We start from the raw sequence: 24,511 nt of genomic DNA on the forward strand, positions 1-24,511 counted from the left end.
TCCACTCAGCGCCTTTAATCAGTGTTTTCGTGGCTGTATAGAGACAGAGTTCATCATTAACGGAAAAATGAGACATCAATTCTAGACAGGTGGAAAGTTCCCAGTTCATACAGTAAAAGGACTTTTTTTTGTACAAAATAGTAAAACATATTTCTGCTTTGGAAATAATAATTAAAAAAAACAGCGAGACAAGACACAGGAATCAATATCACTGTAATGTAGTGTGTGATCCATTCAATGTAGATCAGCCTCAGATCAGCACACACGCACGCACGCACGCACGCACGCACGCACGCACACACACACACACACACACACACACACGTTGAGGAAACAGGACAGAATGGGTTCAGGTAGGAGTGTGTGATGTGTCTGGAAGCTGCAGATCTGAGTGGGTGTCTGATGAAGGATCACAGCTGAGGGTGTTTTATGATTGACAGCTCTGGCCCGCCTCCTGCTGCAGCTCCATCTCGTCCTTACGGAGGGGGAAGGTGTCAATGGTGGTGAATAATTCAGCCGTTGTGATGGGGAACGGGTAGCGCTGCTTGTCAATGCCCTGCTTGTCTACCAGCACCATGTAGAAAGACCTCTGGGGAATCCGGAGCAGAATCCTAGAGAGAGGTCACACCAGTTACTGAAGTTCCTCAAAACGCCTCTGTGTTATGGTGTGTGTCTGAGTGTGTGTGTCTGAGTGTGTTTTAGTACCTGAGCTGCAGAGCCAGCGCTGGAGTTAACAGTCTGTGACGGATTCGGCCGACTTGTGCTGGGTAAGTCCCGACCAGCTCGATGACGGTGACGTGTCTCAGGTCCAGACCACACTGAGCATGCTGCTCCCAGACACAGACAGACACAGAGACAGAGAGATGTTTACAGCTTTGTTATCGATTCCTGTGGAGACTAAAGAAACCTGGACACAGCTCAGACACAGATCTACTGAACCACCGGGGCTGCAGCAAACATCAACAATAATATCAGTTCACCTCCATTCAATAATGTGCTCCTTTATTGTTGTTTACTTTTTTAACTGTTTTCATTTTTGCGCAGCTTAAATCTGAACACATGAAATACACAAAACACAGCAATAATGTTGTGATGCTGCAGCTGAGTAGTTTGAAGACATCCATCCATTATCTGTACACCGTTTAACCCTCATCAGGGTCATGATTGGCTGGAGTCTATCCCAGCTGACACCTGGACAGGTAACAGTCTAATGACAGGTTCACCTGGACAGGTAACAGCCTATCACAGGTTCACCTGGACAGGTAACAGTCTATCACAGGTTCACCTGGACAGGTAACAGTCTATCACAGGTTCACCCGGACAGGTAACAGTCTATCACAGGTTCACCCGGACAGGTAACAGTCTAATGACAGGTTCACCTGGACAGGTAACAGTCTAATGACAGGTTCACCTGGACAGGTAACAGTCTATCACAGGTTCACCTGGACAGGTAACAGTCTAATGACAGGTCCACCTGGACAGGTAACAGTCTATGACAGGTTCACCTGGACAGGTAACAGTCTATGACAGGTTCACCTGGACAGGTAACAGTCTATCACAGGTTCACCTGGACAGGTAACAGTCTAATGACAGGTTCACCTGGACAGGTAACAGTCTATGACAGGTTCACCTGGACAGGTAACAGTCTAATGACAGGTTCACCTGGACAGGTAACAGTCTATGTCAGGTTCACCTGGACAGGTAACAGTCTATGACAGGTTCACCTGGACAGGTAACAGTCTAATGACAGGTTCACCTGGACAGGTAACAGTCTATGACAGGTTCACCTGGACAGGTAACAGTCTATGACAGGTTCACCTGGACAGGTAACAGTCTAATGACAGGTTCACCTGGACAGGTAACAGTCTATCACAGGTTCACCTGGACAGGTAACAGTCTATCACAGGTTCACCTGGACAGGTAACAGTCTAATGACAGGTTCACCTGGACAGGTAACAGTCTATCACAGGTTCACCTGGACAGGTAACAGTCTGTCACAGAGCTACACATAGAGACAAACATTCACACTCACATTCACACCTACGGACAGTTTAGAATCACCAGTTAACCTCAGCATGTTTGTGGACTGTGGGAGGAAGCTGGAGAACCTGGAGAAAACCCACACATGTACAGGAGAACATGGAGACTCCATGCAGGAAGATCCCAGGAAGGCCGGGACACGGACTGGGGATCTTCTAGCTGTGAAGCGACAGTGCTAACCACTGACCCACTGTGCAGCCAGTTTGAAGACAGTCATATGAAAGATGCATCTTATGTAAGAGCAATGTCAGAACTTGAACCTGCACAAAGACTTGAAGCAGGTCATCTTCATCCTGAATTAAAACTTGATTGCACAGATTCTGGATCCTTCAGTGAGGGAATAAGAGTAAATTCTGAAATAAATTCCCTAACCAGGCAACTGAACTTTTTCTGTATGAAAATTGTAAGATGTTGAAGAAAATCTCTAAGGTTCACACAAGATCTAATTACAAGAAAAATCGCTACCTATTATCTCTGTTGCCTCCAAGCATCAAACTCACAGCATTCAAGCTTGTTTTGTCTCCATATATTGATCAGCTTCAACATTAAAAGCACATTTAAGCCTATGTATTACTGGGTACTTCTCCACTGTGGCTCCAGAACACCTCTGAGTGTAGAAACACTCCAGCAAACAACCCTTTAGTGGGAAGTTTATTTTATCTGTTGCAGAATATTTCTAATATGAACAACATTGTATGGGGTCTCAGGGTTGGTTTTATTACACGTCATATCATCTCTGCTGTGAGATGGTGTCCCATAAAGAATCCTTATATATATATATATATATATATATATATATATATATATATATATATATATGTTACATACATATCATATCATATATGATGCTCAGCAGTTTGCTGTCCCCCTGCAGCTCCATCACATGAACTAAAGCACCCTTTTATGAACACATCTCAAATTCAACATGTCTCTATAACTACATGATCAGAAACAGAACTCTTTTTAATAGTACTATTTACATATAAGAGTGTATTGTTCCAGCATCTTTTCCTACAAGGCATACTGTATGTCTGGAATTACTCCTGTATTCAGCGTGGGCTCATTTTTCACTGCAACATAAAGTTCTACACAAAGTGCAGAACAAACCTAGAGTGGAAAAACTAAAGTAGAATTTAACAAACTTAGAATGGAAAAACTAAAGAAGAATTTCCCAGATCAATCATTTTTGCGAAATTGGGGGAAAAACGTGGACTCCACCTGCACTACAGTTTCCCGTGTCCAGAGGTATCACCATCACTGACCTACATGCTTTATGTATTTTACTATTTGTTTCCATACTCGTCTCACAGTTGTCTACAGTTCAGCCTAGTTCAGGTAAAAAACTCCCTGAACTTTTGTCTTGTGACTGTTGGTTGCAGCTAAATCATTAATGGCATCACAGCTGCACTGAGGAATGCAGAATTTTTTTGATTTTTTACAGAATCTTGGTAGAAGAAACAACTTTTTGGCAAATATTTAAATGAGCTGAGTAGACTAAAGTGATTTTAATGAAATATCATGATTTTAAGCTTAGAGGGTTAGGGTTAGCTTAGATTTGGTTAAGTTTTCTGATGAAGCACTTCATTACAAATCTGAACCTTAATGATGGTTCTTCCTGTTTTATTGTTTCTTGCTCTGATAAAAGGTGTACATTTGGTGATTTTTCTTACATTTTCTTTTTTTATATGACCTCTGCAGGTTTTGGGCTTCAGAGAGTTTATGCACTAAACTAAGCCTCATCCTCTTTCTGAGCTTATTTTTCTTCTAAATGCAAATATGTGGATATTTATTCATAAGAAATCACGATTTCTGTTTTTTCAAATTAACAAAGCTGCCCCACAGTGCTTCAACAGGCGCTCATGTCCGTTCATGCACAGCTAAACCTAATCCTAACCCGTTCATCCACAGCTAACCCTAACTCTAACCCGTTCATCCACAACTAACCCTAACCCATTCATTCACAGCTAACCCTAACCCTAATCTGTTCATTCACAGCTAACCCGAACCCTAATCCGTTCATCCACAACTAACCCTAACCCATTCATTCACAGCTAACCCTAACCCTAATCTGTTCATTCACAGCTAACCCTAACCCTAATCCGTTCATTCACAACTAACCCTAACCCATTCATTCACAGCTAACCCTAACCCTAATCCGTTCATTCACAGCTAACCCTAACCCTAATCTGTTCATTCACAACTAACCCTAACCCATTCATTCACAGCTAACCCTAACCCTAATCCGTTCATTCACAGCTACAGCATCAGTCTGTGCTGTTTGACCAGGGACACAGGACAGGAAGAATTAATAAATGAATATAATAAATATAAGCTGACAGACTTTATTGAGTCCAAAGGGAAAATATCAGCATCCACTGTGTGCTCAGAATTAAAAACATCCTCATTTCAAGACAGTGTTGTTGGAAGCTGTGTCCAGAATTTTACAGATTTTCTTCCACTGCTATGACAGGAACTTTATTTCAAACCACTGCTAGGACATAGTGGCTGTACTGACAGTTAGCTTGATGTCTTGCTGTTGTCTGTGTAGGTTCTCATTCATCCAGGTCATGGTTATCCAAAGTTGTTTAAATCAATCCAACTGGACTTTAAGGAGGTTCCTTGAAGACGTTTCACCTCTCATGCAAGAGGCTTCTTCAGTTCTGGTGACTCATGTGGCTCATGCTAATGACCACCATTAGCATACGAGGGCTCAGTGAAACTCGCATTTCAACGACCCCCTTTGTCACTCCCTGGCTCCCAACGACCATCGTTGAGGAGCCAGGTGGGCCTTGGCAACGGTCGTCAGAATGTGAATAACACTGACCACACCTCACAGAGGTTATAAGCTGAGGCAACATCAACCACCACCAGAACTGAAGAAGCCTCTTGGATGAGAGGTGAAACGTCTTCAAGGAACCTTCTTAAAGTCCAAGTGGATTGATTTGAACAACTTTGGACTGTCTTGCTCTCTTACTTGTAATCGTATTGCAGTTTTCATACTGTAAATGATGATTATATCCCAGATTAAGATGAAAATTTCAACTTTTTCTGAACATAGATTGTATATAAAGATGGACGTAGCACTCGCGACGTCACCCGTTGGTTTCTGCACTGAGAAAATGAAGCCTGGATTTTACTACTTCCTGGTTGACATCTTGGATTTTTGGAGCCAGTGACGACAACAAGGGCGGAACCGGAGAGCAGTGATTGGTCAGACTGACTGAGAGCCGAGGACTCTCTGTCCCGCCTATATCTACCGGATCTGCTGTTTACCGGCTCTGCTGCTAACAATGGTAGCATCCAAAAGTCGAGCCAAACCTACGACTGAGCAGCTAGCTTGGTTAGCATCGCTAATATTAAAACTAATATTTACCAGATGGTAACTCTCTTCTCTGGTCAACACACACAGAAATAAACTCCACCAACATCTGGAGTGCATGGCACACATTATATCTGACACTAAAGCTGCATATAAAGTGCATTAAAAGCGGCACCAATACAAAAATAAACATTTACCGAACTATCAGAGTCCTTTCAGTGTCTGCTGGTAGAATCAGCCGAAGGCAGAAAACTGGTTAAAACAAGCCAACGGGCAGGAAAACTGTCTGTGGAAAAGGTTCTGCTACTGCACCGATAAATAAGTCAACAATGATCATATCAGAATTAATCCAAACAAGAATAGAGTTTACAGTGAATGAGCGTCTGGGCTCCCTCCTCCATAGGACCTGTCAATCAAGCCAGACCGGACTGTCAGTGAAGTAGCCACGCCCCCTGGCTCCACAAAACTTGAACGCTCTATATAAAATTCAGTATTGATATATTTTAATATCGGTGACCTGATCTCTTGTTTTGACCATAACAGCTAATGGGAAAAAAATCCTGAGCTGCAGAAAAGCAGTCTATCAAATTTTAGTTTTTCCCGTGATGAACTGGGGTCTATGGAGCTTTTTGGAGCCAGCCCTAGCGGACGGTGTGATATTGCAAGTTTTTGACACTTCCGAGTAGGCTTCATTTTTGGAGCCAGGCGCTACGTCCATCTTTATATACAGTCTATGTTTCTGACCAACTGTTCAAGTTTCTTGATCTCACTGCAAGTCCTCATTTTTAGGTGGTTTGAAAAATGTAAAGTTTTGTCAACGACTCGTGATAACCAAACATGTGGATCTCTCAGCTTGTTCACAAACCAACGCTGGTTTGATAAGTTTGTCGCTTTGAAAGGTCAGGCATTTAAAGACAGGTCTGACTTAATGGTTTCTGACAGGCTGGGAAAACATACGTCCCAGAATAGCCTTATCAGAGCCGGTGTCACCATCATTTACTCACCGCCATGACATTTTCTCTTTGTCACCCCGACACCATTCCTCCTGTTATTTGGCTTTGTCCAACATAGGCAGCAAAGCAAGAAAGAGAACCAAACACAGCAAGTTTCTCTCAGTGAGTAGCATCAGAACGGATACAGATCATCTCGGTCATCCACATTCAGCTCATATTCTCTCTGAGTCATGCCTCACCTGTAAGTTAGTCATCTGAAAGCGGTAATTGTGATTGGCGGCCGTTGGCGCTGAGATAATGAGGAGTCGTCGCTTCTCGTAGAACTGGTCCAGCAGTGCAGCAGCTGAGCGCACTCCCACGTTAATGTTCATGGCTGTGAAGACGTTGAATGTACAATTACAGCGAGATATGACGCACAGGACAACACGGTATCACTGAGAGATGCTGCATAATTACACTGTGGCTCAGTAGCTGAATACAGATGAACTGGACGTGAGCTGCAGCTCACTTTGTCCAGTCTGACAGACAGAGAGGTTTAATAGAGAGGCGGCCATTTTCTCCTCCACCAAGTTTCTCACATGAGATAAAGACGCTTCAACTGACCGACACCACAAATTACTAAATGATCTAAATGATCACAGACCACCTTGTCATATAAAAAGTGGTTTCTGAGTTGATGGAAAAAATATTTAAGGATGCCCCTGTAATTTCTGATGCAAAGAATAATATTTGAACATTATCAACAAATGTTATTGAAAAATAATACCACAAGTGGTTTAAAAAAATTTAAAATCAATTTAATGAGAACTAACAGAACCCTGCTGGAGGATGTGTGGTCAACAAACTGCAAACTATTTGTATGGTTTTTTTTGCCTTGTCTCAAGCAGAATAATCTCAAAAATTTTAAAATTACATTTCTGCAGACATTCATATTTTATAGCAACAACACATGTTCCAGAGGACAGAAAACAGCCATCTGAGGGATATAAAACAAGGTGAGGGTGGAATAAATGAGTGTGTCATTACATTAGTAGGTCTGCTATTTTTCATAGATCGACTCTTTTTTGTAAGTTATTTTTTTGGCCTTTTGTTGGCTTTATTCAATAGGCAGGTCGAGAGGAGACAGGAAAGCAGGGAGAAGAATGGAATCAAAGCCAGGCCACTGCCTCAGGGACTAGAGCCTCTGTTGATGGCTCAACCTGCTGAGCTATCTGGGAGCCCCATAGATCCACTCTTATTGTCTACTCATGATTAATCTCTCTTTTTATTCAAGATTCTTTTTTTTTGTTTGTTGTTTTACTACTACGGCTTCATAATTAAGCTGACTTTTACAAACTAAAAGCAATGAACCCCTCAACACTGAATATAGGCTGGGGGACAATTCTGCCACGGTATTCTGAAAAGAATTGACTGTTCTAAATCCTTGCTTGAAAGCACAAAGCCTCATAGAATACTTGATTTAAAGTACCAGCACCAGCAGTAATGGTTCTTTACTTTGCAATAGATTGATACACTGATTTATAATGTGATTTACATTTGAGATCAATGTAAAGGTGCTAGAAATACACTACCAGTCAAAAGTTTGGACACACCTTCTCGTTCTATGGTTTCCATTTAACTGTTTTCTACACTGTAGATTAGTACTGAAGACATCCAAACTATAAAAGAATACATATGGAATTATGTAGTAAACAAAAAAGTGTTGATCTTCAGTATTAATCTACAATGTAGAAAATAATACAAGTAAATAAAAAGAATAGAATGAGAAGGAGTGTCCAAAACTGTTGACTGGTAGTGTAAATAAATACTAAGCTTAAATTAAAAGTTTGTTGTGTTTGTGAGGTAAGAAGTTGATGTGTGTATGTCTACAAGCCGTACATACGTGCACAAGTAGTGTCTGAACCAGACCAGGTGAGTCCGTACTGACACACTCTGGCAGCGCTGCCCTGCAGCTCGAAGCCTCCCGTGCATTTGAATTCACAGGAAGCACCGTAGTTGTCTTTGTCGCCGTCACACTTCATATAACCGTTGTCTGGAGGAAACAGCGGGCTGCAGCGGCGAACTCACACAAACACGACACACGGAAACACAAATTAACTGATTTTTCAACAGATCTCATGTAAGAAATAAAACATTTAACCAGCAAAACTGACATTTTTTCCCTTCAGCTTCTCATTTTGAGTGCTGAGGTTCTGCAGTAAATAACTATTTTCTGCCAGATCTTATAGTTGAAAACAAGATAACAGTTTTAATCAAGATTTAGAAACATTTGAATCAAAATATGATGATAGTCTTGGGTTTGTCTGCTTGTGTTTTCAGCACTGCCAGTTAAATTGCATCAAACTGTGCTCATATAACTCTAATAAAGGAGTTAACCTGATCTGTTGAGAGTTAAACTCCTACTAATAACTCAGGGTTTTTTAAATATAACTTTCAGCTTTAAATTGTACTGAAATTGTATTGTTGCTGATAAGTATTTAATACATAAACTAAGATTTAAGTGTTTAAGGGAGATTTCAAGTCATGAAATTGCTAATATTTCAAATATTATCTGTAATAAGCAGCAATCTGTGTCTGTAAACTCTGACTGCATGCAAAAAATAAAAGCTCCCTGACCTAAATTACAGGCTTTTATCACAACCAACATTATAACTTGTCATATTAGAAAGTCTTATTAATTCTATATGTCCAATATTATGATTCAGTTTATGTGTCTCAGTAAGCAGATAAATGGAAATCAGCCATCACTTATTTTATTTTTATTTAATTTTTCTACGTCATCTGTGAACAAACGTGTCCATCAGTGGAGAACGAAAGTAGAATATCTGATCCTTTGTAGGTATTTGTTCATTTTATTTTGCTCTAAAAACATCTTTTATGTGTTTCAATGAGCAATAAAAAGAAAGGAGACAGACTCCAGCTATTACTGCTGTAATTTAGCGGCAGATGGACCAAATGCATCAGAACGGGTTGACAAGGCCTCATTTCAAAGTTACTAAAGCAGTCAGATTTCACATGAACACGCAGTACAGTATTTGCTGGATATTGGGTTCAGAGGCCATAGATTCCTGCTAGCTGCAGCACATGAAGGGAAAAAAACGCCCCTGAGGGATGATGGAAACCCAGTGGTGGTACATGGATATGTTTTCCATTAATCTGCTTCACTCTTGGATAATTGTCTGATTGGAAAATGTCCCAAACTGTCCTAAAAACTCTGAACTCTGACCGTCTGATCTGTGGAGGAGGAACAGACATTAACCTCCTGGTGACAAATCAGTTTCTAATAGAAATCAGTTCAGATAATCCAGTGCTGCTTCATGCAAAAAACCCAAAAAGAAACGAGTAAATTTGCTATTTATTAGAAAATTGAGTTTCCGTGAAGGAAATGCCATTAAGCCCCCAAGTAAATGTGACTTTACTCCTGAAATGTTTTTCTAAATGTAAGTTCAACTGTATACAGTGATTGTCATATCAGTTTATATGATTTATTCTCATAAACCTTTAGTTTCTGCTGAAGGTCAGCTGAACAAATAGACTCATACATCTGGATTTTATATCCAAATAACTGATATTTCTTGTCTGTACAGTTAACTTGCTGCTGATTACATAAGCAATTTTTCTTATGTAGTGCTTTGTAATTTTATGGTTTTAGTATTTATATTTATTTTATGTTTTATCATACTAATTTACTTTATATTTTATCTTATTAACTTTTAACTGTTTTACTATTCAATTTATTGTCAGAAATCATTCCTTTTTAAAAAAAATTATTGCTTGTATTACCTTTAATTTATTAATTTATTATCTCAAGTACAAATCTCTTATTTTGTCTTATAAAATTATCTTGTCTTTGGTGTGTTTTGTTCTCTACATCCATTTTACTCTCCTATGTTTTGTCAGACGCAAAACACTTGTGTTATATAAATTAACTGGGACTGACGGAATTAATTTTTTGCATTTATAGAAGTGCAACAATTGAAGGGAGTCTTCATTTTTAAAATCAACCCCATAATATAAAGTGTGACCAAGAATCCTGCTCCACATGAATGATCAGAATCTCTTTCAGTGCTTTTAGAGACTCACCTCTGACTCTGACAGTGAAGCGACAGGACCCTTTGTTCCCGGCCCGGTCAAACACCGTGTAAGACATCTTATGGAGCCCCTCTGGGAAGTCAGACTTTGACAGTTTTCCTTTTAGGATAACACTGCAGAAGACATCCACACTCTTAATCTTTCATTGTTATCTCCCCCTTTATAGTGAAATACTGAACAAGACTAGAACAGACTTAGGGCGCTGCTGAAGTGAAAGAGGAGATAAGCTTAAAAGGGTGTCTGAGATCAGACTGACTCTGTCAGGATGCCGTCTGCTGTGTCGACACCCTCCGGTGTGTCCCAGGTCACCCTGGCTGTCAGCTTTCTGGGCTCGGCCCACTTATCCTTCAGAGTAGGGCACTTGATTTTTGGAGGATCCAAGTCTACAGAGAGAAAACAAAAGTTTCAAAACTGTAATAAAGGAAGAACAAACCAAGCTGTAACCTGAGGATGAGAAATAAAATCCATGTAGAAATGCCAAAAAATGCAGTTCCTCTAATGACCACTTGAGGCTGGCTCCAGAAGCGAGTAAGTCCTAATAGACCCCCATTTAAAATGTCCAATTTCACAGCAGGAATGAACATGATTACAGCCTGCTACATGACACAGTTTTGGTCTCTGTAGTCAATTTCCCTCTCATTACAATCATACAGGGGGTGGATTTTTATAGAAATACACTCTTTAAATTGTATTAAGGCTTAAAGTTGAGCAAAATAAGACCTTTGTATGTTTGAATCAGCTCTTTGCTCAGTTTTGGAATAGCTGGGAGTTTGGTGGAGTCAGGTGCTGCTAAGATGGTGATGGCAAACTACAACCTGTGAATGATGTCATGATTATCAGAAAAAAGTCATTTTGTCTTAACATATTAATGTTGTCTTTAACAAATACTTAACCCATTACGACCTGCACCTGTGTTGTCAGGGTGCCTTAAATTACCATTGTGTTGATGGGATAACAGACAAAAAAGTCACAAGGTTGTCTTTAGCTACACACTTCAAACCTGTGGAACAGTGTACCACCAATAAGACATGAACAACAAGGCAGGGACCGAAACATTGAAAGACAGTGAAAGAATCAGATGTCTAGAAATCTGTCAGTGTGATAGGAAAAGTACAATGAATCATCCCTGAGGAAACAACTGAATCTTCAGTGAGTCCTCTTTCAAACAGATGGAGTCATTTCACAAAAAGCTCGGGGAGGATGTGCTGGCAGTGATGACTGAATGAGTCTGTAACTACAAAAACCTGTGATTCTCTGCTGGAGGAGAGTATTCTACTGTTTATGTGATCATCCAAGTGCAGGTTGTCTGTCTTAGCTTCTCATGTTGTTTTCAGCTCAGGCTGAGAAGAGAAAAACATCATTTTCAACAAATCACAGAGTACTGGTGTATGTGTGTGTATAATATTTCTACCAAACATCAATCATAAAAGCTTGTATTATAAGGAACATGCTTTGTTGTAGACTAGCAGGAGCTGACATTGTGCCTAAAGCAATAATTACTTGTTAGCAACCTGCAGGTTCCAGTCCTCTGTGCGACACTAAACTGTGCACAAAAGAACAACACAATCAGTCGTACCGACACAGGTGGGGACTCCAACGCTCCACACTGAGGTGTGCTGGCAGGTTGCCGTCTTCTGGCCCTTCAGACTGAATCCAGGGGAGCAGAAGAACTGGCAGCGGGAGTTGAAGTCGGAGCCGTCCGAACACTTATAACCGCCGTTCACGGGCATGTCCAGCTTGGGACAACGGATCTCTGTCAGGAGACAACGATTAGTGTTAATGCATGGTTTGGGTTAAAAATGCTCAGATGCACATCATAAATCTAGTCTGCTGAATTTAGTTACTGATAAAACATGGTCTTATTTCATACATTGAAATAGATGCACTGTTTTTAGTAACACAGTTGCCTTAAGCAAACTGATTTCAGAGCAGCAGTGGTAAAGAGTCACACACATAGCCCATCAGTATTCTAAAGTACAGACTGAAGAGGTCAGGATACTTTTAAAGAAATGCTTGTTTGATGGTCGACTAGCCTCAGCATCTCTGTCCCCCGACAATCTCCAACTTTGGAATTGCTGCTGCAACTTTTGCAACCTTTCTGAAATCGATTCTCAGACTTCTGTCTCCTTTTGCACATACAATAGGTGCAACACTATAGATGCTGTCAAGGAGATATTGACTAAAAATGTGCCCTGGTAGCTCCATATTCAGACAATTATCTTGTCTAGGTCATTTCTGTAACATCTGGTTTTTCATCACACCTTTTAGCGTGACCCTTCACTCAGCAAAAATAACACAAACCACCGTGGAAGCAGTAAGATCCATTCATATCCTGAGTTACTGTGGAATAATTTAGTGTCCTATGGTCTGTTTCCAAGGAGGTTTTCACACTCTGTCAAGTCCAGGCTTCGAGGAAAACTAATAGATTCATGTAATTATTTGCAAAATGTGTTGTATAGAGAGAGTAACTCTCTTTTAAGAGTCCTGAACACCAGCCACAGACCGCTTTAATTAAAATGTTGGATTCTGATGCCATGAAAAAACTTACAAATACATCTCCTGATGAAGACAGTGTGATGAGGTTGGAAACTGAGGAAAATGAGGATTAAGAATGGATTATAATTAGTAGTTTCTAGGTAGTAACTCAGGTAGTTACTAACTCGGCTTTATGCTCAGGCTGTTGTGGAAGTACCTTAAAGCAAGGAGGTCACTGGAGGCCGCTAGTAGCTAGACCCAGATGAATCTCGTTTGTAGAGCATCAACTTTTCAACTCCTTTTAAGTGTCTTGGTGTCTCACTGTGTTAATTATTGCTCCATTAATGAGACTGGATAGCTTATGGAAGGCACTGATTGACAGCCTGAGGCGTGTTTCCACAGCGTGATGGAAAATCTGCTGACTGCTTTATATGGAAAGAGCTTGCTCCAAACAGAAAACATGTGCCAAACACAAGCTGCAACTCTGAGCTTCAAACTTGCTGACCGGTCTCGCTCTGTCAGAGTTTATATCCAGTCTGACACCCTGTTCAGACATAACGCTGCTGGTTTGATCTCTAGAGGGGACAGTATTCTGTTGTTCAGACAAAGCTTAATGTTCTTTATGGCTGGATTCAGATGAATCCACTATAGTGATGGAATGAGCCCTGGTACAAATACACTATATTGCCACAAGTATTCGCTCACCTGCCTTGACTCGCATATGAACGTAAGTGACATCCCATTCCTGAGTTTGTTTCAAAGCAGAACACCAGCCGGTTTTCACTAAAGAAGCTTTCAGAGCAACAATTAAATGACAGTTTTGTTCTCATTAAGTTCACAGAGTCAGAGTCAGCCAAAATAATGTAGACACTATCAGGAAAAGAAAAACTTTTATAAATATTTCATTTGCATAAGTACTTCTATACATATAGATACACTATATTGCCAAAAGTATTCGCTTACCTGCCTTGACTCGCATATGAACATAAGTGACATCCCATTCCTAATCCATAGGGTTCAATATGACGTGGGTCCACCCTTTGCAGCTAGAACAGCTTCAACTCTTCTGGGAAGGCTGTCCACAAGGTTTAGGAGTGTGTTTATGGGAATTTTTGACCATTCTTCCAGAAGTGCATTTGTGAGGTCACACACTGATGTTGGACCAGAAGGTCTGGCTCTCAGTCTCCACTCTAATTCATCCCAGAGGTGTTCTATGGGGTATGGCTTGGATGCAGCTGCTCGGCCATGGAAACCCATTCCATGAAGCTCTCTGCTGAAGCACTGTTCTGGAGCTAATCTGAAGGCCACATGAAGTTTGAAGGTCTGTAGCGATTGACTCTGCAGAAAGTTGGCCACCTCTTGGCACTATGCTCCTCAGTATCTGTCAGTTTACGTGTCCTACCACTTGGTGGCTGAGTTGCTGTCGTTCCCACAAACTTCCACTTTCTTATAATACAGCTGACAGTTGACTGTGGAATATTTAGGAGCCAGGAAATGTCACGACTGGATTTGTTGCACAGGAGGCATCCTATCACAGTTCCACGCTGGAATTCACTGAGCTCCTGAGAGCGAGCCATTCTTTCACAAATGTTTGTAAAAGCAGTCTGCAGCCTAGGTGCTTGATTTTATACACCTGTGGACATGGAAGTGATTGGAACACCTGATTCTGATTATTTGGATGGCTGAGCCAATACTTTTGGCAATATAGTGTATAATAATATAATAATATAATGCAATATTTGCTGCATGCATGAGATTTGATAGTCAATATTTTGCAATCTTGGGCGTACTTATGCATCAATGCCACTATCAATGTTAAGTCTGTTTTGATAAAATACATAAATGCTGGTTCACATCTGGGCTGCACAGTGGCATGGTGGTTAGCACTGTCGCCTCACAGCTAGAAGATCCCCAGTCCGTGTCCCAGCCTTCCTGGGATCTTCCTGCATGGAGTCTCCATGTTCTCCTGTACATGTGAGTTTTCTCCAGGTTCTCCAGCTTCCTCCCACAGTCCACAAACATGCTGAGGTTAACTGGTGATTCTAAATTGTTCGTGGGTGTGAATGTTTGTCTCTATGTGTAGCCCTGTGATAGGCTGTTACCTGTCCAGGTGAACCTGTGATAGACTGTTACCTGTCCAGGTGTCAGCTGGGATAGACTCCAGCCCCCATGACCCTGATGAGGATTAAACAGTGGATAGATGATGGATGGTTCTCATCTAGTAAACCTGTCATTGGGACTTTTAGGGTTCTCATGAAGCCAACACAACAGAAGTGTTCGTCTTCAGGCTTCTGATTTCGATGTGTTTGTTAACATACAGGTGTATTTAAACCGAGATCTGATGTGCGTTCAGGTTGGTTCTCACCTCGGCAGGCATAGTTAGAGGACCAGTGCTTGCTAGCCATACACACCACCTCTGAGCTCTGGGATTCGTATCCCTGGTTACAGCGGATTTTACAGCGAGTTCCCATCACGTTCCTGTGGTGGTCTCCTCTGGGCGTGCGGCAGCTCACGGCTCCATGTTTCAGCTTAATGGGTGCGCACCACGGGGTTCCTGAAAACCGAGGCAGAGAACAGCACTGACCTTTAATTTACAGCTTCGGTGCAAGTTCATATACTTTACGGTGGTCCTGGAGTAGGAAAGGTTGAATAATAACCACTTACCTGAAGACTACAGAAGGCTAGAAAGACTTTATTAGTGTGAAAATGGAAAAAGCCACCCATCACCTCGAGCACAGGCAGATATGGTGGATTTTTCATTACCTTATCTGCGACTTTCCACAATCCAACAGTGTCTCAGGAGGAAAAGAAGATAGCTACACTTGAGAAGACAGATAATTATGTGTAGGGAGTGCTACAGAGTGTGAAAGTCATCACAGATAAAAGCCTGCTTTGAGAGTGAAGCTCTTTACTGATAGTTATCACACTAGTGATTTAGCTATCATCTCTGTTTATTGTCCACTGGATCCATTTCCATTTCCTTTCTCAGCTTGACCACAGAAAGATCTGTTTTAGACGAGAATAATGGTGCTCTAATAAAAAACAGCTTGAAATTTCAGAAAATGCACGTTTCTGCATTCTTTGTGGAATTAAATGCGATGACTGACGGTGTACGTTAAAGTATGAAGCTCCAGACAGTTCGACTAACTGACCCTGAATACAGAAAACAGGGATAAACAGCTAGCTTTCCAAAGGTAATCTCTGCAGATAGATTGTTGGCAGTAGCTTCACATTTATCACAAAAGATGAAAATGATATCAGACTTTTAATTAAACTCTCAGCAAAAAAGCAGAAAAGCGTAATTCCAGAAAATGTCAAACTGGTCCTTTAAGACCTTTCAACTTGTGTCCTTTAAGCCTGGATCGCTGCCCATCTCTACAACGCTTGTCTAAAAGTTCCTTGTCTGATGCCAAGTTTCAGGGGCCCCAAGGTTCTTATTCCAATTCAGGGAAATCAAAATCTGCAGTTTACTTCCTGCTGGCTCAGGATGAACACACTTGGAGAGGAAGATACACACAAGCTCAGGCTGATTTCCAGTTGGAATAAAATGAGCATTCATTACACAGCTCCCTCTCTCTCTGTGTGTGCAAAGTTTCCACAGCCACCGAGTAAAAGAAAATAATACTATATTTGAGCTTTTACACAAGAGCAGAGTTTGGTTTGGCCTCGATAATAATGTTCCATGTCGAACTGACTCTGAATTTAAAGCTGGAAGCCACTTTGACGTAACCGTGTCTGTCTGCAAAACTGGCTCAACTACCTGGTGTTCAATTATGATTTTTTTTAAAGACAAGGCAAAATACAAAAATACTATTTCTGGCTCTAATCCAGCATCCCTGAAGTAATTATTCAGCTAACTTATGTTAGATTCCAAAACAATGTCAAAATCTATTTTTGATTATTTTTGCCTGTCTGTAAAATACTAAAATGTACATGAATAGATGAAATTTGTTAGACTTGACAGACCAATATGGATGAGCCACAACATTAAAAGTTCTTGTTAAATACTGTGTAGGTCATCCTTCAGCCACCAAAAGCAGCTCTGAGGGTTTCCTGTGGTTCCTGACACCAGAAGAGCAGCAGTGGATCTTCTGAGTCCTGTGGGTTGCAGGGTGGGGCCTCCATGGATCAGAAGGTTCAGTGATCCCATAGAAGTCTAATCAGATTGGGTTCTGGGGAGCTTGGAGGCCTTGAGGTCTTGGTTGTGTTCCTCAAGTCATTCCTGATGTGACAGGTCCTACTGGAGTTGATGGTTGTTCAGGTGGATCTCATAGAAACATCCACATTACTGCCACTCCCACAGGATCACTCCATTGTAAAGAGATGATCAGTGTTATTCAAGCCACCTGAGATCCTGAGATCTATCAAGAATGACAGGACAATGGAGCGTGAGATGGACAGATGGATTGGTGAGAGTGAGCTGAGCCAGAGGCCAAACTAATTAACTAGTTCATTTCCAGCTCTCACCTATAGTCATAAACTCTGTAGTGACCGTAAGACAGAATGAAAGAATGACAGCCAGCTGAGGTGGTTTGTTCTTCTACTTGAGATGACTCCTTGGGGTTTTCCAGGCACGTCCGACTGGCAGGAGACCCCGGTGTTAATCAGAAACCCGCTGGAGGGATCACATATCTCTTCTGGTCTAGGAACCCACTGCACCGCCCAGGAGAAACTGGAAAGTGTTGCTAGAGGGGTGAGAAGTCTGGAATGACCTGCTCAGTCTGCTGCCACCATCACAAAACAAGATAAATGGAAGAAAGTGGACAGATGGCTTTAATGCTGAGGCTGATGGGTGTAGCTCTGTATGGGGTAATGTCAACCCAGGTCCAGTAATATGAAAATAGATTTAGTTTGATTGCAACATAAACACCTACTAAACTGAAACTATCTGTGTTGTATTTATATGCACGTGTGTTTTGGCAATGACAAACCAAGTGCAGTCACCTTTATATCTACGGGAATACCAGTCCTCATCGTCTCCGTAGGCGTACTGTCCTGACCCTGGGGGTGAAAGAAAACAAGAAAAAGCAACTAATACAATGAAGAGCTATGTTCCAAGCTGTTAGGCAATGTTTGAGAGCATTGTCCTCGGCTGACCTGTGGGGCCGTTTTTCTGCAGAACAAGCTTAAAACATTGCTTAACTTTTCATTTGAACCAGACTTCAGGGGTTGATGTGGATCTTCTGGAATAAATCTCAAAAGATGCCCTTTTTCCAGCTGGTTTGGAAAGAATGAATCTGTTTAACACAGAGATTCACTCTGTGGCCCTCTGTAGCTTTTGGGTAAAATGGAAGGAGTACAACTGTTTTGGAACGTTTCATTCCAAATCAGTTCCCAAAGATTTACCTACCACAGATAGCCATCCCTTATCAGTGAACACATCAAACAGAGCAGAGATATTCAGACCATAAGGCTTCCAGAGAGCTGAAATAGTCCTGAGAAGTGGCTGCAGAGCTGGTGGAGGACACAGCTGACTGACACTGCTAAGAGACAAATGTGAGGGGAATAATGATGAGCGAGGAGGATTATTTTAGGAAAGAAGAAGAAGAGGATGGGGGGAGACAGAGCAGGGCTGCAGGTAATAAACCCAGAAGGAAATGAGCAAAGAAGGGGTTAAAGAGGGGGGGAAGGGTGTTCAACCTTGGGCCCTGGATGTTCTGAACCCTGGTGTGAATGCGTCCTCTGTTCAGGATCCACAAGGGACGAGTGTTCAGCCTGAATGTTGGTCAACATGCCGAGACTGAGAGCAAATCTCCCGTCTCCATACCTCATCAAGGCTTTTCTGTCAGTGAAATAAAAGCTATCTGGACCAAGCGTGCGCACGCACGCACGCACGCACGCACGCACGCACGCACGCACGCACGCACGCACGCACGCACGCACGCACGCACGCACCAAGCTTTGAGGTTTCAGCAGTCAGATCACACTTCAACGGAGCAAACCCACGTACTGAGTCAGACTGAGCTGTCTAATGGGAAAACTGTAGTTTCTGCTGCTAATGGGGCAATGCAGGGAAGCAGAGCAATGTATGGAAACTAATTACAGATGAAGTGTTGGTGTGTTTGGGTGTGTTTGTCCCGGTAACATTAGTTAGACCCACATGCAGCAGAGAACAGGATCAGCTCTGGAAGAATCTGCCCCTACTCCAGGCAAACAGGATCTAAGAATTTACATCGCAAAAAGAAGTTTTCAGCGTTGTTAGCAGAGCATGGCATTCCCACTCAGGATTTAAGCTTTGACACACACAAAGAACTCACAACAAGTGAATGATGCACTTAATCCATCGATAAGAGCCTTGGTGTTTACTTTTCCTCACTTTGTACGGTATCAGAGTGGTAATGCAGAAACACAATTCTGCTGCTGCTGCTGCTTCACACTGAAAACATTCAACTGGAAAAATATTGGGATGGCTTTCATTCTGAAACAGTCCAGGAGCTGCATTATATTTATCGCTGCTTTCAGCTGCAAAACTAAAAATGTTAACCCATTAGTGGACGTGTTTTCATTTGTTTGGGGGTAAGCTACAGTGAGATGCTTGATGCTGTGGAAAACAACCTGCACTGTGCACAACATAAAATCTGCTAATGATGGGAAATGGCCAATAATTCACTTACTTCTTTATTCAAACAACATTATTTAGAATTTCCCTGCTGTAAACAAGTACAACAATTGGCCATGTGAGGAAAAGTCACTGCTCAGGGACTGTTTATGGATGTGGGGTTGGGAATGGACTGCATGAGAAATAAAAAAAACTAATGATACGGTGTACTGCATTATAGAACAACAGTCAGAGGACTTGTTTTGTTCTTTTACTTTTACTACCATACTACATTTACCTGATTATACTTACATACTTTAAGCTACATTTTTCATGCAGAACATGCAAAGTGTGATTTTACTGAAGTATAGAATTTGATAACTTTCTCCAGGTGAACAAACACTCAGTAATTATGTAAATTAAAACAAACACTGTGCTGCTGAACCAGTGAGGTTCCACATCCACATCACATCCACTTGAAAGAAGGCACTGATGCACACTAGTGGGTTTGTTGCTGGGAAGTCAAACAGAGCTAGATAAAGTCATCTGAACCAAGTCTTTTCTGGTTTATATTTCTGTCTCTTCTTTGGCTGCTTCACATCAGCTGAGTCCAATCCTTTGCTTGTAAGAGGCTTGTAAGACCAGAAGAAAAAATATAATAATAATAATAATAATAATAATAATAATAATAATAATAATAATAATAATAATAATAATAATAATAATAATAATAATAATAATAATAATAATAAATGTTTTTGAAACTTAGGGGGTCACAAATACAAAACCATCTCTCAAACCATCTGTCCTCTCTGGCTAGAATGCGCACCTTGTGGTCATCAAAGGAGTGCCCCTTCTCCTTGAGGTGGAGGTGGACTGCTGAGTCCTGGCCTGTGGTCGTGGCCCTCCTGTGTTGTGCCATGCGCTTGTGTAATGGTTGCTTAGTCTCTCCAATGTACAGGTCAGAGCATTCCTCATTGCACTGCACTGCGTACACCACATTGCTCTGTTTCTCCCTTGGAATTTTGTCCTTGGGATGGACCAGCTTTTGCCTCAGAGTGTTGCTGGGCTTGAAGTGTACTGGGATCTGGTGGGTGTTAAAGATCCTCCTGAGTTTCTCTGAAATTCCTGCCACATAGGGGATGACAATGTTGTTTCTCTTTTTGTGGTCCTCGTCTTTCTTATCCTCCCTGAGAGAGGGGTAAAAGAAGCCATTCATGTCAAACTAGAACGGCCATCTTTGAACAGAGGAAGGGGCCTCAGACACCACTTGTCTCCCACTTACAACGCCGTTCTTAGAGCCCTCCCAAGGAGGTGCAGCCATCTGTCCCACCTGCAGTCAGGTGACCCCCAACCACCCTCCTAGAGGGCTGGGAGGGGTAACGACCGCCCATCAAAGGCTAACGACTCACATTTACATCTAACGAGTCTGTTGGTTTCGGGTCTTTGTCCACTTGTTTTTGCCACCACCCTCCTGGTGGATAAATATCTGGTACTCCCCACCAGGCTTTCAGAACTGAAGAAGCCTCTTGGATGAGAGGTGAAACGTTCTCGACTCACACGAGGTTAGCCCAGTTGCCATAACTTATGCTTGCTTGAGACTTATCATGACCTGGATGACTGAGAACATCCACAGACTCTGTGTGAATGTTGGAGCTACAGGCGAACAAAGCAGGAGAGCAGAAATTAAAAGGATGTCATTTCTTTATCGCTCAGCTCAACACGCCATGAGTACAGACTTAAATAATTCCTGTTGTGCACTAATGATTTCTGCCTTGTTTATGCTCTATACTGACACTTTCAGAATCACTTCAGCAGCTTCTGGCCCCGAGGAACAATACTGCACCACTGTTTTTCTTCATTAGCACTTTCAAAAAGGTACAGCAGCTTCTTCTGAAGGACCTAAAGCTCACTGATGAAAACTGGGATGAGTTTTCTAAACATACAGTTATACACTGAAGTAATGTGTGGCTTAATGTTAACCATGCTGTAATGCATATGTGTCTTTAATGAAATAATCAATCTGTTTTTTCAGTTTTTCATTAAATAATTATTGTTTATTCCTAGTGAAGTCTCTGTAGCTGCTAATCAGCTGAGTAGGATGAAGCATTGCATTACCTGAGAGACACACAATGTGTAGGGGTCAGCCTGCTTCATTTAGATTTATCATTTCACACTATCTATCTGTCTGTACTTAAAGGTGAGCTTATTAATATTTCTGCATTAGTTTTTTTAACAGCTAAAACATGAGTAATAAAACTGGGATCCACTTGATCTTCATCATCACCTTTGTAGCACAGCAGACATCTTCTCTTGCAAATGGGTAAACACTCTTTCAATGGTTTCACACATTTTTCACACACTCCCTCCAAACAGAGAGGCTCAAATCTCTGTTGGACTAACAGTGTTAATCAAAAGGACAACATCTATTCACGGCTAAGAGAAATTACTTGCATAATTATGAATCACCAAAGTGTGAAACTCCAATCGGGCCTTTTCCACTTATAAAATAAAGAAAAGCCACCTTTATGTGGCTGTTTGCAATCGAAAGGAAGGAGAGTCAGAGGCCACGGCAAAGGAGCTGACCTGCATGTCGACTCGTATTTACAGTACTCAACATTTCTGAATAGGAAAAGAATGAACAGAAATAAGAACAGAATGACATGGAAAAATCTGGTGCATGTAATGAAATTTTTGTCTCAAGAGTATTTAGGGTCAAACTGTTTCTTAGTTTCTTTGGTGAGGAAAGAATGCAGATTATAAACTGCACTATAATGAAGGTTTAACTGCTTTTACTGTATGAAGAAGGTGTAAAAGTTAAAGAGAGCAGCAGGATTTTTCATCTCTATCTCTGAGGGCAAAAAAAATACAATTCATGATGTGATATGCTTGATTGTCTTTATGGCACACACTTTACCTGCAAACACAAAGACACAAACACACGCTGGGTTATATTTAGTTGTTTATGATGTAATGATTGATTGAAAAAACTGATGAATTTGACCACACTTTGTGCTACGTGGAGGTAATATTTGCTTTTTTTTGCATGTTTGTATTGTTTTGTGACTGCCAGAGTGCTCTGCAAACAAAATGGGACTCTGGGTTTCGGCCTGTGAGTGAAAACATCATTTCTAATTCTTCTGGCGGTGGTTAGTGAAAACGCTATTTCTAATTTTAGTGGTGCCTGTTAGTGAAAACTTTATTTCTAATTCTAGTGGCGGTGGTGTTGTGAGGAACACGGTTTCTTTGGACCAACAAGGTTCTGAGCTTGAAACTGAAGTAGACTGCAGTCCACAAACCGCTGTTCTCAGAGAAACAGCTGGATCTGTTCAGCACCAAACAGCAAACAGACAAAGTTAGCAGCTAAAGAATAACATATTTTCCTCAGGCAGCGGTGGGGACCAAAACAGTGCTAAAAGTGCAGCAACAATCCAACTACACAAGTTAAAAAACTCTTAAAGGTTGTTTGTGTTTGCTGGAGGAGTAAATCTGTTTGCTAACACTGTTGAAAAGCAACTTTATGTAGTGACAAAACGTCAGTTATTTACCACCCATGTTCTTTTACCTCCAATTCATGCAGCTTTAGTTCCTGACGGTCTAAGGCGGTAATTTACCCTAACCCAAAATGTGTGTTTTATGGTGCTTGTGTGTCCCCCCCACCCCTCTACCTCTATCCCTCTACCTCTTCCCCTCTATCTTTATCCCTCTACCTCTATCCCTCTATCTCTACCTCTCTACCTCTTCTATCCCTCTCAACCCACCCGGCCAGCAGCAGATGGTTCCCCCACATTAGAGCCGGGTTCTGCTCGAGGTTTTTTTCCCTGTTAAAAGGGTGTTTTCCTGCCACTGTCGCCTTAGGGCTGCTCTGGGGGTTCAGGCATATGGGTTCTGTAAAGCGTCTTGAGACAATTTGACGCTATATAAATAAAATTGAATTGAATTAATTAACAGTTCATTTGGCTTTGATTTGGCCCTCAGGCACAGTTGTGTAATTATTCAGGATTATCCTGAGCATAAAGGGCTTCCTTCCTTCATTCAGCTGGCATTTATCCAGGTAGCTCCCTGTGTGAGGAGAATCTTCCTCCCACTTCAGCACAAGAATCCTCATGGAAAATATGATCAGGCTTTTACAAATGCTTCTTCTAAATGGGTTTAACTGTAAGGAGAGATGCAGAACAGAGGACAAACTCAAAAATCCACCTACTTTAAAAAAAAAGGAGAAAAAGCAGCTCCATATCTGCAGTATTTCAATCTGGCGCACCGCCAGCCAGCCAATGTTAGCATTCCTCCAGGAATAAAGAGGCTAACTGACCACCAGAACAAACACAAACAGACCCCTGTAAAATAAACTCCTCACAAACACACACACAAGTCCAGACCAGAGTCCTGACTGTCAGCTCCACAGGGAGCTTTTAGTCTGTCAGCATAAATCTGCTCTGCAGCTTGTGTTCATGTTTCAGCCTGTATGATCATCCAGCGGTGGTGGTTAACACTCTCCAACCATCTACTGACTACACACACATTTAATACTCCTCCATCCACACTGGAGATCTGAAGTCCTTTCAGATCCTCACTGCAGGCTGCAGACTGTGTGTCTCTTTGGACAGCCAGGATGTTTTCTTATGTACCATCCTGCATTACTGAGCGATCGTCTCTATAAAAGGTGAGAAACTAGCTGAAAATATCTTGTTTCGTGCAATCAAAGGTCCAAAATCTAATGATAATCAGTGTTCACACAGACTGGTAGTTGATGTAATTAATCAACCAGTTGCTGTACTCAATTTCAACACTAGCACAGAAAGGAATTGATCAAGTATAATGTCTTGTTTTGTCTTGTTCAATGAAAGTCAAGGTCCATTAAGCAAAAAATTCACTTTAGAAAAGCTGCACAAAGAGAAAATTTGTTTTGCAAGAAGAAATGACCGGTTGGTAATTAATTTTCTGGCAGTAAGCTTGATTAATCGACTAGTTGTTGCAGCTGCCTGTGTGTAAGTCAACAGAAGGACTAAAACCCATTAATAAAGGGGTTCTTTAATTTAATCAAAGGTCCAAAATGCAGTAATAATCAATGTCCACATAGAAAAGCTCATTTTG

General features: G+C 41.4%; 2 protein-coding genes across 4 annotated transcripts in view; both read right to left on the reverse strand.

Annotated features, from left to right (window-relative positions):
* srpx (sushi-repeat containing protein X-linked) overlaps positions 1 to 24,511 on the reverse strand; it is a 25,288-nt gene continuing 777 nt past the window's right edge. The window contains exons 2-11 of one of the 3 annotated variants that reach the window (XM_023294823.3): positions 17,824 to 17,880; positions 15,245 to 15,433; positions 11,981 to 12,157; positions 10,661 to 10,787; positions 10,396 to 10,517; positions 8,195 to 8,374; positions 6,552 to 6,685; positions 6,364 to 6,415; positions 706 to 827; positions 1 to 611 (exon numbers count right to left, since the gene is read on the reverse strand). In XM_023294823.3, the coding sequence (XP_023150591.1) occupies positions 549 to 611; positions 706 to 827; positions 6,364 to 6,415; positions 6,552 to 6,685; positions 8,195 to 8,374; positions 10,396 to 10,517; positions 10,661 to 10,787; positions 11,981 to 12,157; positions 15,245 to 15,433; positions 17,824 to 17,880 (1,223 nt within the window). In that variant the 3' untranslated portion in view covers positions 1 to 548. The remainder of the gene's footprint in view (positions 612 to 705; positions 828 to 6,363; positions 6,416 to 6,551; positions 6,686 to 8,194; positions 8,375 to 10,395; positions 10,518 to 10,660; positions 10,788 to 11,980; positions 12,158 to 15,244; positions 15,434 to 17,823; positions 17,881 to 24,511) is intronic. The other 2 variants (XM_023294807.3, XM_023294814.3) reach the window with 2 other exon arrangements.
* Positions 15,813 to 24,511, reverse strand: part of rpgra (retinitis pigmentosa GTPase regulator a) — a 25,432-nt gene continuing 16,733 nt past the window's right edge. Inside the window, exons 14-16 of the mRNA XM_035941343.2 lie at positions 17,824 to 17,880; positions 17,347 to 17,600; positions 15,813 to 17,240 (exon numbers count right to left, since the gene is read on the reverse strand). The gene's annotated coding sequence lies outside the window, so the exon portion shown is untranslated. The remainder of the gene's footprint in view (positions 17,241 to 17,346; positions 17,601 to 17,823; positions 17,881 to 24,511) is intronic.

The sequence above is a fragment of the Amphiprion ocellaris genome, chromosome 11 (assembly GCF_022539595.1).
Source record: "Amphiprion ocellaris isolate individual 3 ecotype Okinawa chromosome 11, ASM2253959v1, whole genome shotgun sequence".
In the NCBI taxonomy this organism is placed as follows: domain Eukaryota; kingdom Metazoa; phylum Chordata; class Actinopteri; family Pomacentridae; genus Amphiprion; species Amphiprion ocellaris.